Source organism: Scardinius erythrophthalmus (genome assembly GCF_964197995.2).
Source record: "Scardinius erythrophthalmus genome assembly, chromosome: 24".
NCBI lineage: Eukaryota > Metazoa > Chordata > Actinopteri > Cypriniformes > Leuciscidae > Scardinius > Scardinius erythrophthalmus.
Window position 1 is genome coordinate 1,039,957 of NC_138244.1, and position 19,994 is coordinate 1,059,950.

The window sequence follows — 19,994 nt, forward strand, 5'->3', positions numbered from 1 at the left end:
GTCTCTCTTTCTTTCATTCTTGCAGGTGACGAAGATGGAGGATCGATGAAGATGGCTGGCAGAGAGATGGAAGGCGTTCGCGTCTCAGGTAAGTGTTAAGGGAGTCTGTGAGTCTTGAATTTTCGTGTATAGACGAGACCAGACGAGGAGTGAAGGGAAAGTGCTGAATATAAAGGGTGAGACTGATGAGGGGGTGCGGGTGATGCTGATGATTAGATTGAGAGAGTGAGTGCAGGTGTGCGCCACTGAGGATTCTGGGGAATGTGGTGCACACACACAGGTGAAGGCAGATGAAGGGAGAAGAACGTGAACGTGACCGTGACACTCAGAGCAAAACTTTTTTTTTCTTTGTAATAGAATAGGGATGATAAGCTGGTTTTGCATTAAATATCATGGTAACACTTTACAATAAGGCTCATTAGTTAATATTAGTTAGTATTGACTAACAATGAGCAATAGGGTTTTTACAATAATCTTTAAGGTTTATTTCAATAGGGTTTATTAATTAACTAGCTTGAACTAACAATGAGCAATACATTTGTTACTATATTTATTAATCTTTGTTGATGTTGGTTAATACAAATACAGTTTGTTCAAGTTAGCTCAGTGCATTAACTAATGTTAACAAATACAACCTTTGATTTTAATAATGTATTAGTAAATGTTGAAAGTAACATTAACTAAGATCAATAAATGCTGTAGAAGTATTGTTCACTCTTAGTTCATGTTAACTAATGAAACTTATTGTGTCACCAAAATAATATATTTCAAGAAGAGTACCTTATTGTAGAAAATTAAACTATTCTAAACATGAATAAACAAGTTTTATACAGGGTGTGTCTGCCCTACATCAATGTTGATCAATTAGTTTTTCCAGGAACTAAGCCTTTTGTCCTGCTCTCGTGTTTGAGTACAATCATCACTTGTACTTTGAGTTTTGACGATACGTGTCAGGTCAACTGTTATTGAACAGCAATGAACATAACTTTTTCTTCTGAGAAACAGAAACTGAAACAAATGAATGAGCAAAATTTCCCCTAAATCCAGTAACATGTGGTGTATTGTGAAATGGCTTTTCAGATGAGATTATGTGACGTGGAAGGTAAATACTGAACATCACCCCTGTGCAAACAGCTTTATAACAGAATTAGTGAGTTATAAATCAAAGAAAACCTACTTTAAGACACGTCATCATTGTTTAAAACTGTTAATTTTTTTAATTGTACAATTGCGTTTTTAACAAGCTATATATACCGTGAAAACAGCAGAACAATAGAAATGCAATGTCACTGAGAGAGAGAGAGAGAGAGAGAGAGTGAGAGAGAGTGTGTGTGTGTGTGTGTGTGTGTGTGTGTGTGTGTGTGTTAATGGCTGAAAATGCCAGCATACGTTTCCAAAATTAAAAAACAAAAACTCTTTTTGGGAACATTCTCAGAAGAAAAACTGTTATTGAAGAGAGGAAATAATATTGTTTCCTTTTCCATTGTTAAAAAAAAAAATTCAGGGACCAGACATGAAACAGGGTTCCAGTAAGATAACATTTATTTGATGTGTTGAGTATGTGATCGTGCACAGCACTGTGTCACAGCTCAGTCTATATGCTTAACTTTAGTGCTGACTGAGAGGGAAATGCTGCACATCAGCTCAAGTAAAGTACATTTTCTTTAGGCATTTTGGGATGGCATTTTGATATATTTTATACTTATTTTGTAATTTGCACATTATGGGAATTTTATTGGAATTTTTAGTGCTTTACTTTTTACTTATGTTTTACTGCTGCTGTCTTCCAGGTTAGGGTTAACCCTATCCTTTTAGAAAATAAACACAGTTCACATGGAATAATCAAACATGAGCCTGAGCCATCAGACATCACATCTTTCTCTTTTTTTTTTTAAACACAACTCTTGTCTCTTTATAGTTAAGACATGACAAAAAGAGAAAGTTTGATAATCACATTATTTACCAGAAGAGTTTCTTGAATTAAATAATATTCCAAAACACTGATTCATTTCAAAGTGCAGGATCCTGATAAACCTGCAGGTTTAGTGTTTATAAAAGAGCAATTATCATGAATACTTTTGTCACCGGGTGAAAACCTGGCAAATCCAAAAAGATTCCTCATTGGTTCTAATTCTGGCTCTGTTGAGTGTTGGCCATAACGAGCGCCAGCTGAATCAAATCAGCTGCGCTTCATTGAAGCATGTGCTCAGGAAAAGGAGCATAAAAAAGGAGTGTTTGAGCAGTGTGGAGATTGGGGTAAAGGAATAGTGTGGAGAAGTATAAATCAACAATGGCAACAGAGCTGGGATAATGCAACAAAAGGGAGACATTTACACGAAATCCAAAGTAAAGTAGGTATATCAAGAAGTAGGGGAATAAAGAGGAAAGAGCAGGTGATAATGAGCAGGCTGAGAATTGGGCATAGTAATCTTAATGGCACACTTTTTATTACAGGAAATCATCCTACAGGAATGTGTGAACAATGTCAGGAGGCTGAAACAGTAGAACATATTCTTATAACATGCAGGAAATTTATTCAGGAAAGACAAGAAATGGTAACACAATTACAAAAAATAAGACGGGTAGATAATACAGTTAAAAGTGTATTGGAGTATGGAGAGAGTGTGGAGGGTAGGAAAGTGATATTTGGTTTTCTGAGGATGACTGGATTAGATAGGAGGATATAGTTGAATGAGAATAAAGGGTAAATAAAACCGAAAGGTGGCAGTAATGCAACTCAAAGGATGCCAGCTGCCTTAAAAATCCAAAAAGAAGAAGAAGAAGAAGTGTGGAGATTGGGCAGGCAGCAGTGTGTGTGTTCTGACAGCGGCGGTGAAATAAAAAGGCTGAAGGTTTAATGTCGGATCGGAGTTCTACTGTGAGATTCCCCGAGGCGTGCTCATTTGGTGAGTTTTCTGAAGAAACCACGAACAGCAACGCGATGAAGTAAGTGAGAAGATTATATAGAAGGAAAACAAAAAGGAGAGTGACTGGCAGAAGTGAGAGAGGAAACCACTGCAGGAAAAGTTAAGTGCACTCTTCATTTGATTACCCATTGAGAAGACCACATTTGAAGATTGACCATCACCAGTGTGCAACTAACCTTTGTTTGCGGGCAGTGTGTGTGATCTTGTTGACAGAACGAAGCGTAGTAACTGGAACAGCTGGGAGGATCGCTGATGTGTGACCTAGCTTTCACATAATACATTATAGACTTCTATAATTTAATGTTATGCTGCATAGATTAGGTCAGCCGGAACCGGGAACACTTCCCAAAAATCCTGATGTACTCGTTACATCATGAGAAGAATGGCATCTACGCTAATTTTAGTGTCTGTGTTTATCCCGAGGTTTTCCTGCAGCCTGCCGGATCCAGGCCGTATCCAGATCTGATGAAGGATCTTCCCATGGACCCGATGACAACGCAGTGCTGAAGTGCCAACTAGTCTCTCCCTATGGAGGATCCCACTACCACTCTACAGATAAGGCGTTGTCGGGAAAATTCGTCTCGCGTTCCTACCCCAAAGCAACAAATAAAATAAAATTCTTTATCAAAATTTATAAGGAAAGACAAGTATTTTGTTTAGGCTTGGCTTGTAGGGAATTCCAAACCTGCGTATATTCAAACGCACATAACTATAGAACCCATTCTAAATGCTCATGTGAACGCCATCAGTGTTTCTCACAGGTTCGCATTTAAAGTCTGTGTAGAGAGAATGGTGTCGTCTTACCCCCAATTTCCACCAGATGCGTAACGGCTGCGGAACGGCTCCGCTGCGTGACAGCTCCGTGTTCCGTCGTCCGTCAATACCCACCAGGTCCGGATTTGTTGCGGAACGGCTGCGTCCATGACTGACAGCTGAAGTCACGAGGACCCACGAGATCTCGCTAATTCACGTATGATCGCGCGATATATAGTTTCTATAAACAGAACGTTATGAGGAATGGCATATTATGACGTTTTCAAGGTGTAGTGTAGGGAAATATGATCCGCCATGATCACGGTGTATTTTATTTAGAAAATTAACCGGATCTTTTATTTTGTTTTGGTTTGTTCTGTTTTTTTGCTCGACTTCCTGTCCTGCGCATTCTGCCCTGTAGTGCTGCGGAGCTCTCCGGCATCCGGCAAAAATAGAAGCTCTGCGTATCTGCTCCGGAGGGCTGCGGATCGCCGGAGTCGGAACGCAGCTGTACCGCATTCAGTGGAAATACACTCATTGACTTTAATGGAAACCTATTGACTCCGCTGCCGTGCCGGAGCCGCAACGCAGCCGTAACGCAGCCGGTGGAAATTGGGGGTTAGCGGCCCCTAATTTAATAACAAATGATCATTGCGACGGAAGCAAATCAATTAAAACTAACTTTAGATGGAAATAACTTAACTCTGCTGTACAGCCGAAACAATCTCTGTTGCCTTAAATTATACGCTTATCTCTGTAAAGCTGCTTTGAGACAATCTACATTGTTAAAAGCGCTATATAAATGAAGATGACTTGACTTGACTTGACATGTGTTCATGCTGATCTTCTGAAAATATTATTCCTCGAGTCATCCACCCTACAGAGAGAAGAGAAACGAGTCGATTAATCACTGTAGAGATGAAGTGAGTTTTGCAGTGTCTGAAAGAGTGAAGCGCACACGTGTGAAGATTTATAAGAGTGATTTATGCACAAGTGTGGTGAGATCAAATGACTGCGATTCCTCTGAAACTTTGATGGATGAATATTGACTTATGACTGTGAAGATTTCTTTGAATTGATCTGTCTAAAGCTGTGTCCAGGTTCCCACTCGAGTGTACGGTGTGGAGGGAAAGAGCTGAACGCACCCCGAGTACCACACTCCACGAGCACTGTCTCTCACGTCCACGAAAGTCCTGTCTCACTTGTCATTGCCTGATCCACCGTCACTGTCTGTCCCTCAGAAGAGGTGAGGAAGCTGCTGTCATTCGATCGGCTGTTCTATGAGCACGTCCACAAGCCGAGTCTGAGCACCGTCACCGTCTGTCCCTCAGAAGAGGTGAGGAAGCTGCTGTCATTCGATAGGCTGTTCCATGAGCACGTCCACAAGCCGAGTCTGAGCACCGTCACTGTCTGTCCCTCAGAAGAGGTGAGGAAGCTGCTGTCATTCGATCGGCTGTTCCACGAACACGTCCCCAAGCCGAGTCTGAGCACCGTCACCGTCTGTCCCTCAGAAGAGGTGAGGAAGCTGCTGTCATTCGATCGGCTGTTCCACGAACACGTCCCCAAGCCGAGTCTGAGCACCGTCACCGTCTGTCCCTCAGAAGAGGTGAGGAAGCTGCTGTCATTCGATCGGCTGTTCCACGAACACGTCCACAAGCCGAGTCTGAGCACCGTCACCGTCTGTCCCTCAGAAGAGAAGAGGTGGGGAAGCTGCTGTTCATTCGATCGGCTGTCCTAAGAACATCTTCACGAGCCGAATACTTACCTGCTCTTGGGGGAAGCTGAAGGCGAGAAGAAGCCTCTGCCCGTCCTACAAGCACTTTCTGACGAGTCGAAAAGACGAGAAGAAGCCATTGTCCCACCTACGAGCCAGAGAGAAGAGGAATATCCTCTTCCCAAACCAGGTTCCAGCCCCGAACATTCTCAACATTGTTTTTATTGTTTTAAATTAATAAAAAGAAAAACTTACCTTCCAAAGTCATCCTGTTGTCCGCCTCTGGTGTCTGCTCCTCCGGAGTGTGGTAATTGTCCCTCGGCCCTAACATCGGTTACACTTTACTTTCTGAGAAACAAAAACTAAAAACAAACGACTGAATAAAATTTCCCCTGGAGCAAATGTTTATTGTTGTGTTCATCTTTTTCCAGATTATTTGGTCATCACTAAAGCTCAATTGTACTGCGTTCTTCTCAAATGTGTGACAATTTTTAGAAACACCTCCAGTATTACCCATCAATTCAAGTTAGATGTGTAGTTATCCTAGGGTTATGTTGGTAACAGTCCATGTTTATTTATTACTATCTTGAAATTAAGACAGTAGTTTCCAATAAATTACCTTGTCTTACGTAGTTGTTGTTCATTGCTACACCCATTTATAGAGGGTTTATCAAATAATTTACCTTACACTTACCTGGTAACTACCCCGCAGGAACAGTTTTCCCTAATGTCATGGCACATCTTAAATACTGTGTCAGGATTCCATCACCATCTCCTTCCACTCATTCCCTCACTCCGCCCACTCAGTCATTCACATGCTCATTGTCACCTGATTACTAATCACTGTCACCTGGACCTCATCATCAGTTCATCCATATATACCTGCTACAAACATTCAGTCTTTGTCTGATCTCGTCTATACATGACACAGACTCTCTGCTATACTTACCTGTTTACCTACCTTCGATCCCGATCTTCTCAGCCAGTCACCATTCCGACTTCTAAGGAACTCCTTCTTCATCATCTGCAAGAGAAAGAGAGAGAGAGACTTGGTTACACTTCAGTTAAGCTATCATCTGAAATTCAACTTACTGTTTACTCACCTGTTTCGCTGTACCGATCCATTCTGCAAATTAAAGCATTTAACTTACCATTCTGTCTGCTTCGTCTATGCCAAACCTGACAGAAGATCAGACCACCATGCAGAATCCTTCGGAATCCACAGCGAATTCACCTGTCAATCCGATCGCCATTCATCAACACACCTCTTCAGCTTCACTTCCTCAAGCGCCTGTTGCTTCGTTCACTGCCTCAGCGTGTCCCATGGACTGACCAGCGACATTCTCCGGCGAGGCGGAGGACTGCAGTGGGTTTCTACTTCAGGTATCTTTGTATTTCTCCATGCAAGAACATAAGTTCATTAATGATTCAGCTCGTGTTGCTTTCATCATTTCACTTCTGTCTGGGCAAGCACTTCAGTGGGCACAGTCTCTGTGGAATTCGGATTCGGAAGTCGTCAAATCCCTCTCCGGTTTCATATAACACTTCAAAGAAGTTTTCGGTCAAACAGCTGCCGATCTATCAGTACATGATCAACTCTACAAACTTCGTCAAGGCCAATCTTCTGTGAGTACTTTCTCTTTACAATTCCGCACTTTAGCAGCATCCAGTGGTTGGAATGAGGCAGCATTGATCACAGCTTTTCGTCATGGTTTGAATCCTAACATTCGTCAGTTAATGGTGGTTTACAACGACAGTCTGGGAATTGAGAAATTAATTCAAAAATACATTCGAGTTTCGCAAAGACTATCAGCCTGTGATTTTCCGACTCCCACTGTATGTCCTCCGCCCACGGTTCCATCAGTCACTCCTCCAGCACCAGAGCCTATGGATCTCGGCTCCGCCCATCTTCCAGCTTCAGAGTGGCAACAACGAATTCTTCATAAACTCTGTCTCTATTGTGCATCTGATAATCATCTTCTCAGCTCTTGCCCTATTCGACCTCCATGTCCAGCGGTAAGCACAATTCAAGTCTCACCTAAAATTGAAGCTTTAAATCGCACCACTGTGCATGTATTAACTAGTCATATTTGTGTCTCAGCGCAAGCCCTTATTGACTCTGGTTCGGCGGGGAATTTCATCTCCACACAGCTTCTCCAAAAATTGAACATCCGCAAACATCGCAACTCTCAAGATCTCCATGTACAAACCATCCAGGGAAAACCGCTGGGTCGAGGTCGAATTCGTCACTGTTCACCTACTCTGACGCTGCGTGTTGGTTGTCTTCATTCAGAGGAGATTTCTTTTATGGTGCTGGAGGAGTCCACCGCTGAGCTCATCCTGGGACGCCCCTGGTTAGTTCAGCATCAGCCGACGCTCCACTGGAAATCTGGTGAAGTCTTGCGTTGGGGTGAGTCCTGCCATTTGTCCTGTCTATCATCCATCAAGAAAATCTCTTCATCATCGACGCCTCAGAAGAGGTCCAAAGTTCTTGTTTGTTCCACCTCGGTTGAGAGCCCTAAAGTAGAGCATCAAGTAGAGATTCCAGTGGAGTACCAGGCGTACCAGGATGTGTTCAGCAAGAAACTGGCTACTAAATTACCACCTCATCGGCCATGGGACTGCGCAATCGACTTGCTACCTGGAGCCACTCTTCCTAAAGGTCGTATCTATCCACTGTCCTTCCCGGAGCAGAAGGCCATGGAGGAGTATGTGGAGGAGGCTTTACAACAACAGTTCATCCGCACATCGACCTCCCCTGCCGCTTCAAGTTTCTTCTTTGTGGGTAAGAAGGACGGAGGCTTGAGGCCCTGCATCGATTATCGTCATCTCAACTCTCAAACCGTCAAATACAGTTATCCCCTTCCTCTGGTCCCAGCTGCCTTGGAGCAGGTGCGTGGGGCTCGCATATTTTCAAAACTGGACCTTCGGAGTGCATACAACTTGATCCGTATACGGCATGGAGATGAGTGGAAGACAGCGTTCGTCACCCCATCTGGCCATTATGAATATCAGGTTATGCCCTTCGGGCTGTCCAACGCTCCAGCGGTCTTCCAAGGGTACATGAACGAAGTGTTCCGTGAGTACCTCAACCGCTTTGTGATTGTCTACATTGACGATATCCTCATCTATTCATCTTCAATTGCTGAACACCATTGTCATGTCATTCAAGTACTTGAGAAACTGAGAGAACACAAGCTTTACCTGAAATTGGAGAAGTGTGAATTCCATATCACCTCTGTTCAGTTCATCATAGATCAGCATGGTATCCAGATGGACCAGAGGATAGAAAACGTACGTTTTGTACGTTTGGATAGATGCCGAAACGTATGATATGGACGTATCTGCAACCATTAAACGTAATATTATTACGTTTTTACAGCCACAAAACGTTAAATATTTACGATTCTTTCATATCATTAAGATATCTATATAATTTACCTTTTATAGATAAATGGAAGATCCTTTAACCCTACCCCCCAACCTAAACATAACATTTCCCATTTTATACTGAATATAAAAAGGATAAAATGTACAGAGATGTGCAGGGAATGGCAATTTTATTAACATTATACCATGGGCTGTCTGTTGTATAGGACTAGATGTTGATATCCCTCAATAAGTACCTGGGGCACCGATGGAACTCCGTGGGATGGTCAAATGAGTGAGGGCACCCTTTGGGTTATCAAGTGGGCGCCCTCCTTCATTGGTGTTTCGCTGATATACCCACGACACCTCCAGAGGGTTCAGCAGTAAATCCCAGCATCCCAGTTTCACTCCCTAGGTGGCATCTACTCACCTGAAGGCCCAGGTGGAGTCCTTTCTCTTGATCCACAGCCACTGGCTCCCCTTTTCAGCAGCCCTGGAGAGGTCTTTGACTGCCTGCCAATGGGCCTTTCCTCGCACTCCCATCTCCCTGACTAGCCTGGATGTTGAGGTAGCTACGAACCCTCTGTAACCTACTTCCACTGGGCGTATGTTCGCTTTCCAGCCTTGTTGTTGGGCATCGGCTGCAAGTTCAGCGTACCTCATCCTTTTCCGTTCGTAAGCCTCCTCCACTGCACCTTCCCAGGGCACGGTGAGCTCGATGATGTAAACAAGCTTGAGTGTGGCTGACCACAGAACAAGGTCTGGTCGCTGGTTTGTAGCTGTGATCTCAGCTGGGAAGATTAGTTTCTTGTCCAAGTCTGCCAGCATCTTCCAGTCCCGTGCTCTGCCCAGCTGGCCAGTGTCTGGTCTTGTGGTGGTGAAGCTGGCTTGACCCTCGCCTTCCTGAACAAATGGTGTCGGCTGCCACCGGGATGACGGGAGAGGAAGGGCATTCACACTTTCTGTCCATCGACATTCTAGCAGTGCTGCTAGACTCTTTAACACCTGGTTATGCCGCCAGGTATAACGGCCTTGGGTGAGGCTGGTCTTGCATCCCACTAAAATGTGCTTCAGTGTTGCTGGACTTGGGCATAGGGGGCATGTGGGGTATTCGGCATACCACTGGCTAAGGTTGGCGGGGGAAGGCAGAACATCGTAGGCAGCCCTGATGGTAAAACTTGCCCTGAATGCCTCCATCTCCCACAACTCATTCCAGGAGATCTTCCTCTTCTCCACTCCTTTCCATGCCATCCATTGTCCTTGCTTTGCCTGCGCCACAGCTTGGGCGCACCTTCCTGCTTCCTCCTCCCGACGTATCTCCTGGACCACCAGCTTGCGCCTCTGAGGTGTAGAGGCCTTGCTCCACACTGGTGTACTGGCCCCAAGGCCAAGACCACTCCTCCCCTCCTGCACTCGGCCCACGATGTCCTTGTGTCTGAGTGCTGCCTTTGCCTGCTCAGTAGCAGCCAATGGGGTCCACTTCCTCCTGGTGGCCAGGATGGGGGCAGCTTGGGCTATGAATGGATCACACGAATCCAGCAGCATCATCTCCAGTTTGACTTTGGCGCACTTGTACTCCTCTGTCAAACTGGAAATGGGCAGGTGTAACATCCCTTTGCCGTAGAGCCCAATCCTACTGAGGCACCTGGGAAGGCCAAGCCACTTCCTTATGTATGAGCTGACCAGTCTCTCCAACTTCTCCACCTTTGAGAGCGGGACTTCATAGAGGGTTAGCGGCCACAGGACACGTGGATGTAGTCCATACTGCATGCACCAGAGCTTCAGCTTGCCAGGAAGCATAGTTTTGTCGATGTTCTCCAGGCCGCTGGCTACCTCTCTCCTGAGCTGCTCTACTTGCTCTTTGTCTTTAAGGGAGGCATCATACCAACGACCTAGGCTCTTCGCTGGTTTCTCAGAAACCATTGGAATGGGTTCCTCGCCAATATGAAATCGGTGGTCTGACAGCTTCCCCTTGATAATGGAGATGCTTCTAGACTTGCTCGGCTTGATCTTCATGCGAGCCCACTCAATGTTTTCCTGGAGCTTTCTTAGTAGCTGCACAGTGCAAACCTTAGTCGTGGTGAGAGTTGTGAGGTCATCCATGTAGGCTCTGAGAGGTGGCAGCCTCAGCCCTGGTCTTATACGCTGTCCGCCAACTGTCCATCGAGAGGCCCGGATGATGATCTCCATGGCCAGGGTGAAGGCCAGTGGGGAGATGGTGCAGCCGGCCATGATACCCACTTCCAGGTGTTGCCATGCTGTTGTGTACTCTGCTGATGTCAAGCAGAGTTGGACGTCCTTGAAGTAGGCCTTGACAAGGGTTGTGAGAGCTGCTGGGATCCTGAAGTAGTCAAAAGCTGTCCACAAGAGGTTGTGAGGGACTGAGCCAAAGGCGTTCGCGAGATCCAGGAACACCACATGAAGATCAGTTCCCTCCTTTTTGGCGACCTGGATCTGATTCCAGATGACACTAGCGTGTTCTACACCAGTGGTTTTCAAACTGTGGGTCGCGAGAAAAGGTGGGTCGCACAAAGGAGCTTAGCTGCAGCTAAATTTACATTACGATGAGTGAAACAAAACCAGTCCGATTAATGACCAAACGACTCTTAAAGGGGGGGTGAAATGCTCATTTTCACTCAATCTCCTGTTAATCTTGAGTACCTATAGAGTAGTATTGCATCCTTCATATTTCCAAAAAAGTCTTTAGTTTTAATATATTTATAAAAGAAAGATAGGCTGTACCAAGTCTTTCCGGAAAAAGCCGAGCGTCTGGAGGCGGGCTGTGTGGGCGAAGCCAGAGCCATAGAGAGAATTCTCTCTATGGCTATGGGCGAAGCTAACGCTGTGCTAATGCGCCGATTGCTAACAACACCACACAGCTAGACATTTGAAGCAGTTTTACTCACCGCCCGGTTCCAACCACGACCGCGAACCTTTATCATTGTGACTGCTCGATCCTTAAGCATTAGACGATCTGCAAATCCGTCGATCTGGGCTTTGTTTATAAAACAATCATCGTTGAAATGCAGGGAACAAACAGTCTTAGGCTACACAACTCGTTTTTGCCCCGGAAAAACAATCTGCATCCACTGTTCCTAACGCTGGGTTCTTTGGGAAGCTGAACACGGTTTCCCTCACATCCAAATACACACTTTGGAGACATTCTTGAACAAATCCTAGGCAGCGCTGCCGATGATTTCCTGTTGAAGCGCGTTGATGTGCGCGGTCTCGCCCTCCTCTGGTCGACATGTGCGCGGGCGAGCTTTTCCAGGAGAAATGCTCATATGTGACCAGTCACGGAAAGTAAGGACACATGTCGGTTCTGGGGCATTTTGAGTTATTCACATATTCTGAAAGTGTAGTCTCCAAGCTTTCCAACGATGTGTAACACAAGGAAATCTGATAATATTTGGAGAAGTTATGGCCATTTAAAGGTAGGCACTCAAAAATGCACAAAGGGGAGAAAACAGCGTCTGAAGATTCTCACCTTTCTCCTGCTGGGAGTGACAATAGGGCTCATTTACATCTCATTTAGATAAGCCATACCCCCCTGTAAAGCTGTAAGCACGGGGGGAGCAGAAAGGCCAGGAAAATGTGCCATCAAAGAAAAAAAAAAAAAAAAAAGTTTGCAGGTAATATATAAATAAATGTCTCTTAGCATCTACCGATAAAACTGTATAGGCAACTCTTGTGTACACTGAATAAAAAATAAGATAAACTCTAGACAATGTTCAAATCAAAAACAAGATGTGCTATGTGATATATATATATAGTATGAGTAGGCTATTAGTAGGCTATAACATTCATTTCGTTCGTTTTTTAAATAAGATACTAGCTGAAATGTGTTTTTTTTAAATCAAGTGATCAAAGTGCTCGTTGCCGCGGCGATCAGTGGCGCAGATGCAGTGTTTTCTCATGTGGCTCGCGTCTTCTCGACGCACGCTTCAATCCGTTGCGTATACTCTCTATTCGTTCTGTTTAATATCACAAAACATAATGCAAACGTTTGCGTGTCCCTGCTTGATATACAACCACTGCTGAACATAATCGTTTTGATGAGAGAAAAAAACTATACGGAAAAAAAATAAAACCTGTACGAGGGTGGGTTCGATCTCAGACCCTCTGACACGGCTGGCGAAAGCTCTACCACTGGACCATTAAGATACACGTCAGTTCTATATATTTGCACTGACAACATGTATTAGGCTACATCTCATTAAATGACAAATTAAACCCCATGTAACTTACTATTTAAATCGATTGCTGGACATTGTAATGTTATTGGCGTCCATCTTCATTGAATTTTGAAATCAGATAGAGCCGGCCAGAGCGCTGCATAATAAGTAGCCACGCCGGCTTATTCAGTATGGAAATACACACCGACAATGACACGCCCCTACTGCGTGCTAGAATCTCCGAAAAACAAGCCGATTTCAAAATCAAAATGTACGCTTTTAAATATACCAATACTGCTATCTCAAACATGCAGAGGCTTCTTCGTGATCTCAACTAACAGATTCTGCAAAAAAAACGAAAATCACAAATTTTGAAAAAAAAAGCTTCTTTCTCATTTTGCTCGAAAGTTGTGCTGCCGACTTGAGTCCCTGGTTTCCGTGACGGGTCACATATAAGGAGTTCCACTCTGGTCTACGTCATTAGAACCACGATCGGCCGAAATCAGCCGAAACTTGTACCAACCCGGAAGTAAGATTTTCGGCACAGAAATTCTCCGTTATTCGTCCAAAATATTTTTTTAAAACTTTGGCCATGTTAAGCATGAGAATCCATCTCTTTAACACTGTAAACAACTCTGAATACATGAAACACCATTGTACCCCCCCTTTAAGTGAGTTTTAGCGCCCGCCAAAGTGAATGTTTGTCCCGCCAAAGTCTTATTTGATCGGTGAGTAATGTAGATGAACTGCTGCGCTTGTGACAGAGTCACAGTGCATGTTTAACTGAAAGAACGACTCGGTCGCACGCTCTCTCGCTCTCTCTCTCTCTCTCTCTCTCTCTTCGGAGCCAGGCGAAAGTGTAAACAAGACTTCACCGTCTCGAAACTAAGTGCTGTCTTGCTCTCTCTCCCTCGCACATATTAATCAAAATAAATCGACACGGTGGTAAAAGATCAGAAGACCAAAGTTTCATGTGGAGCATTCTGAGATTTTTTTTCCCCTTAATTTAATAAGTTAAGTTGTTGCCTTATCTTCTCTGAAAAGCATCCAAGACATTCAGCTGACATAAAACAACACTTTAATTAAACAAAAAAAAAACTATCCAGTGATGAAATGTTTTCTGTGTTGACACAAATCTTGGATGTCCATGTCCTAACTGCTGGGATAATCACACAACGCGCACACGTCCAATTCGCGAACTAATGACTCCTTTGAACGATTCATTGAATGGTTAAAACAACTGATCTTTCCAACAGTGAACTCAGGAGACGTCTGAATCAGTAACACTTTACAATAAGGTTCTATTTATTACATAAATTACATAAAAGTACAGTTTGCTTACTCAAGCTTAAGATTTAAAATAAATAAAACCCCTTGTTTTTTTTTAAAAGCATATGACTACATTTTTCCACACAGTGCTATCAAGAATCGATAAGAGAATCGTTAAAGAATCGGATCGATAATCAGAATCGTCAGTGACATTATTATTATTGATAAACTCTTATCATTTCCCATCCCTTTGTGAAGACGGTAAAATTATAATCAAACATTAAAGAACATAGGCCTACATGTTTTTTAAAGTTTTTTTAAGAGTTAAGAGTTAAAAGTTTAAAATATTTTGCTGACATGAGGTCTTGTCACTGTCAGTCTTTTTACATCAGTGCAAAACTAGGGTATGCAGATTAAGACCATCAGCATGCATTGATTAATCCCATGGCATGTAGCAAAAAAACAAACAAAAAAAGTGCGACCAAATCATGCTGGTGCGACCAACTGAGAAAGTTGGTAGCACCAGTGCAAGTGGGTCTTGAGATTGATTATACTTGTCTAGGTGGGTCCTAGAATGAAAAAGTTTGGGAACCCCTGTTCTACACAACCCGAGAAGCCTGAGATGCCTGCTTTCTCGATTGACGTGTCAATCAGATTGTTCCTTTGCAGGTATCCTGCCAACCTGTGAGCGACCACGCTGAAGAAGATTTTTCCCTCGACGTTTAGAAGGCTGATCTGGCGGAACTGGCCGATCTCCGATGAGTCCTTTTCCTTGGGGATTAGGATCCCTCCGGCTCTCCGCCAGGACGTTGGTATCTCCCTCTTTTGCCACACAACTCTCATCAGTTTCCAGAGGAATAGCAAGACATCTGGTTGTTTTGTAGAGCCTGTATGGAACTCCGTTGGGACCTGGAGATGATGCGGCCCTTGCTCGGCGCACGGTTTGTTCTACCTCACTCCATCTGCGTAGACTGATATCCAGTTCATGCTCTGGTGCATTGACTGGTGGCATGTCAGAAGGGAGCGTAACTTCTTCCTGGTGTCGGTCATCTGTGCAGGAATTTTTCAGATGTTCTTCCAGGTCAGCCTTTGACACTGAGAGACTTCTGCTCTTCTCCTTTGTAAAGAGACTCTTCACAAATTTGAAGAGATCTTTTTAGAAGCGCAATCTTGTTTGCACCTTCCTTCTGCGCTTCCTTAGAAGGTTTTCAGCTCTCCTCAGTGTTGCAAGCCTGCTCTGAATCTCTTCTTGCAGCAGGTTTATACCTTCCTTCTCCTCCTCTGTGGCCTTCCTCCATTGCTTCTTCAGCTGCCTTCTCTCTTTGACTACGCGGCCTATTTCTACCTTCTGGATTTGGTGGGGATTAACGGAGTAGCTCGTTTGCCTTCGACCACTCCGAACCGTTCCACCCCATAGGAATAGATAAGATCGCCCATTCTTTACAATTTCTTCATGGTTGTACCTCTGAGCCCTTCCAGTATGTTGCACAGATCTGTGTTGACCTCCTTCCACAGCATCTTGTCGCAGGCCTTTGGCCACTTGACTAATGGCCTTCGCCCCTGGATCTTCTTCTCTGCTGTTGGTCGTGATGGGTTGGGTTCAGGTTGCTCTCCTGTGCCTTTTTCTTCCTCCTCTCGGACAGGGGTGTTGATGTCCTGCAGACTGTGATGTGTCCTGCTGCTGAACTTCTGTCGACTGACTCGGCCTGCTTCTCAGAAAGTAGCAGTCGATGCGATTTCCCTGTTGACCCTTCCTTAGGCACCCTTTCTTGCCTTGGTGTATTTTCAGGCCTTGGGTGGAAGTTACCTTTGTCCAACCACAAATGCAGTGCTGGAGCTTACGTCCTGCTGTAGCTGTCGGAGCCTCAGGTAAGCTGATCATCAATTTCGTAGTCTGTTCCGTTCCTGTGTTCGTTACCGGGTTGTCTGCCGACGAGCCATCTTCCGCCCCCGCTCTCGCTGGCTCAGGGGGTATTTTTTCCTTAGAACATTTCGTAGCTATGTGTGGGTGGGACCTGGCAGCTGTCTTTCCATGCTGTTGCAAGGTCTTTCCCTTGTTGTCAGTTGCCCTTTCACAGCAGTCTGTTGTATAGGACTAGATGTTGATATCACTCAATAAGTACTTGGGGCACCGATGGAACTCTGTGGGATGGTCAAATGAGTGAGGGCACCCTTTGGGTTATCAAGTGGGCGCCCTCCTTCATCGGTGTTTCGCTGATATACCCACGACACCTCCAGAGGGTTCAGCAGTGAATCCCAGCGTCCCAGGTTCACTCCCTAGGTGCCATCTACTCACCTGAAGGCCCAGGTGGAGTCCTTTCTCTTCATCCACTGTTTAAATACTCGATTCTGATTGGCTGGAAGGTGTGCAGTAAAACCGTTTAATGCACAGGTAGTTCCAGTCAGTTTGATTACAGTTCGAAATTAATCTGCTACATTGGTAACCATAGTAACACAGTTACACTTGCAAGCAGAGTGACAGACGCATATGAAAACGTTTATTACTTACCAGGTAAATATCTAGTAATTAGGGAACTGTAAAAGGAAGGGTTACCAATTTTTTCATGTTTTGTTCAAATATTTTGGTTTTACCACCTTATACTGCATTAAGTGTAAAACAAAGGATTTGATAGACAGAAATACACTCACCTAAAGGATTATTAGGAACACTTGTTCAATTTCTCATTAATGCAATTATCTAATCAACCAATCACATGGCAGTTGCTTCAATGCATTTAGGGGTGTGGTCCTGGTCAAGACAATCTCCTGAACTCCAAACTGAATGTCAGAATGGGAAAGAAAGGTGATTTAAGCAATTTTGAGCGTGTTGTTGGTGCCAGACGGGCCGGTATGAGTATTTCACAATCTGCTCAGTTACTGGGATTTTCACGCACAACCATTTCTAGGGTTTACAAAGAATGGTGTGAAAAGGGAAAAACATCCAGTATGCGGCAGTCCTGTGGGCGAAAATGCCTTGTTGATGCTAGAGGTCAGAGGAGAATGGGCCGACTGATTCAAGCTGATAGAAGAGCAACTTTGACTGAAATAACCACTCGTTACAACCGAGGTATGCAGCAAAGCATTTGTGAAGCCACAACACGCACAACCTTGAGGCGGATGGGCTACAACAGCAGAAGACCCCACCGGGTACCACTCATCTCCACTACAAATAGGAAAAAGAGGCTACAATTTGCACGAGCTCACCAAAATTGGACAGTTGAAGACTGGAAAAATGTTGCCTGGTCTGATGAGTCTCGATTTCTGTTGAAACATTCAGATGGTAGAGTCAGAATTTGGCGTGAACAGAATGAGAACATGGATCCATCATGCCTTGTTACCACTGTGCAGGCTGGTGGTGGTGGTGTAATGGTGTGGGGGATGTTTTCTTGGCACACTTTAGGCCCCTTAGTGCCAATTGGGCATCGTTTAAATGCCACGCCTACCTGAGCATTGTTTCTGACCATGTCCATCCCTTTATGACCACCATGTACCCATCCTCTGATGGCTACTTCCAGCAGGATAATGCACCATGTCACAAAGCTCGAATCATTTCAAATTGGTTTCTTGAACATGACAATGATTTCACTGTACTAAAATGGCCCCCACAGTCACCAGATCTCAACCCAATAGAGCATCAACTGCAAGATGCTATCCTATCAATATGGGCCAACATTTCTAAAGAATGCTTTCAGCACCTTGTTGAATCAATGCCATGTAGAATTAAGGCAGTTCTGAAGGTGAAAGGGGGTCAAACACAGTATTAGTATGGTGTTCCTAATAATCCTTTAGGTGAGTGTATGTTATTATAGTAATTATGATAGAGAGAAACTATGCCCCCAGGGGGGCGTTTTGCCCCATAAGCTACAGTAAAACTAATATCACGTTGGAGTTCACACTTGTCTTCTGTGAACATTAAGGCCTGTCTTCTTTGATTTGATTGGCCATCTCACTAATTTTGACAGTGACTAGCGCTGTTCGACCGCCGAGGCAGAACGGCCTAAATATGTAACTTCATCAAAGATCAACATGATCCTGTCAGATTCAGCAGGTTTCATTTTTTCTGTTTTCAAAGATTTGCTGCAGAAGCTCCACTCCTTCGCCGTCTCTGTTTGAACATATTTGAATAGGACAAAAACACAGTTCTACCAGAAAGACTCGGGAGAATTATTTCAACAAATCGTACATTTATTGACAGCTCAGCAAGCTGATAATATACAAAGTCATTTGGCGTAGGCTCCGTCCGTAGTGCATAATCCGAGGGTATCGGATCTGCAATTCCTGCGTGAAGATGAAGGCAGGGGCGACAAAACCTCTAATTCACATTGTAAGGGTGGAATTCCTGCAGTGGTTCAAGCTGCAAGAACTGCCGAATGACTAAAGAAACGTTATTGGCAAGATGGTAGAAAACTGCACATTTCTTGTCTATACCACCCACTGCCACTTATACCAACGATGGAAATAAGTGCAGTTACAATAGCTTAATATTTGTGGGAGAGCTATTTCAAATTCAATACCAAATCAAAACTAGTTAGTACATTAGTTGCAATTGAAAAGAATTAATGACAAAATATGGTTCTGGTTACACTTAAAATAGTTACAAAATATATGTATGAGATGATGATAACTTATATTATTAATTGTACCCTTCATATATGAGAGAGAGAGAGAGAGAGAGAGAGAGAGAGAGAGAGACTTCTTTTATCCCTTCCTTGACCATGTGACTAAAACCCAACTGTGAGACATTAACCCCTTTCACGTAGCGCTTTCAACCCGGCAAATTGCCAGAACGCCTTCTGTGTGAACGCAAACACGACCCGGGATTGATGCCGGGTTGGGGATCTAGTAACATTGCCGTGTTCAGTCCCGGAACGCGCGCTGTGTTAACAAAAGCCGTAATAATGCCGTGTTGTAGTGATGACGCTGAAGCCGGGATCGTTCGTCAGCTGTGAAACGGTACGTAATGTGCAAGTTTATGATCGAATCAGAGAAAAAATGCATGGTTTGCAAGCGTGCGATGTAAGCGTGGTTTCTCGAGAGAATCATAAGCACACTTAAGACGCTGCAGAGACATTACATGTCACGTCGATGTCACGTGTCTTTACGGAATTTTTACGGGTTGTGTGAACGCACTCTCTGATTCCGGGAAATCACTGACTGTGAATGAACCAAAATCAAACAAATCCGGGTCAAATCCCGGGTCACTTTATCCACGTATTTTCCGGAATCTATGTGTGAAAGGGGCTATTCAAACTGACCAATCAGATAATTACACTTCCACCACTGTACTAAAGGTGTGACAATTCATCGACCCCCAAAGTACAAACATTTGGCCTGCAAGCCTAGATCACTATCAGCCCCTCTGTGCCTCAGGAACTCCAAATGTTCCTTGTGGTAGAAAGAGGGGGTAGAAAAACAGTCAAGTAAATATCTTTGTTCATTTAAAATATCTTGGATTATTTTCAGGTCTACAACATCTACAGTAATTAATTGATAAATGACATGCAGATTCTGTTACTGATTATCTGAGGAGTGACTCTGTGTGCTGATCTCTGGACTGATCATGGACGGCTTGAGCTCAGTCAACTAAAAACAGACAGAAACTCCACGTCATGAGGCTAAATTACTAACCAAATATCTCATTATAAGGTTTGATCCAGGAGCAGACTTTAAACGAGAGTTACTAAAACACAGAGATTGCGTTTGTGTTTGCAGGTCTCAAACTCTTGAGCTTATTGATGTACTGATGATTACTGTAACACAACTAACACATGAAAAGGAAATCGTTCA

At 44.0% G+C, this 19,994-nt stretch overlaps 1 protein-coding gene across 1 annotated transcript in view; it reads left to right on the plus strand.

Moving 5' to 3' along the window:
- The window catches only part of LOC308684459 (ubiquitin carboxyl-terminal hydrolase 50-like), a 50,868-nt gene that overhangs the window by 22,753 nt on the left and 8,121 nt on the right, over positions 1–19,994 (plus strand). The window contains exon 15 of the mRNA XM_081355691.1: positions 26–88. Within this exon, the coding sequence (XP_081211817.1) occupies positions 26–88 (63 nt within the window). The remainder of the gene's footprint in view (positions 1–25; positions 89–19,994) is intronic.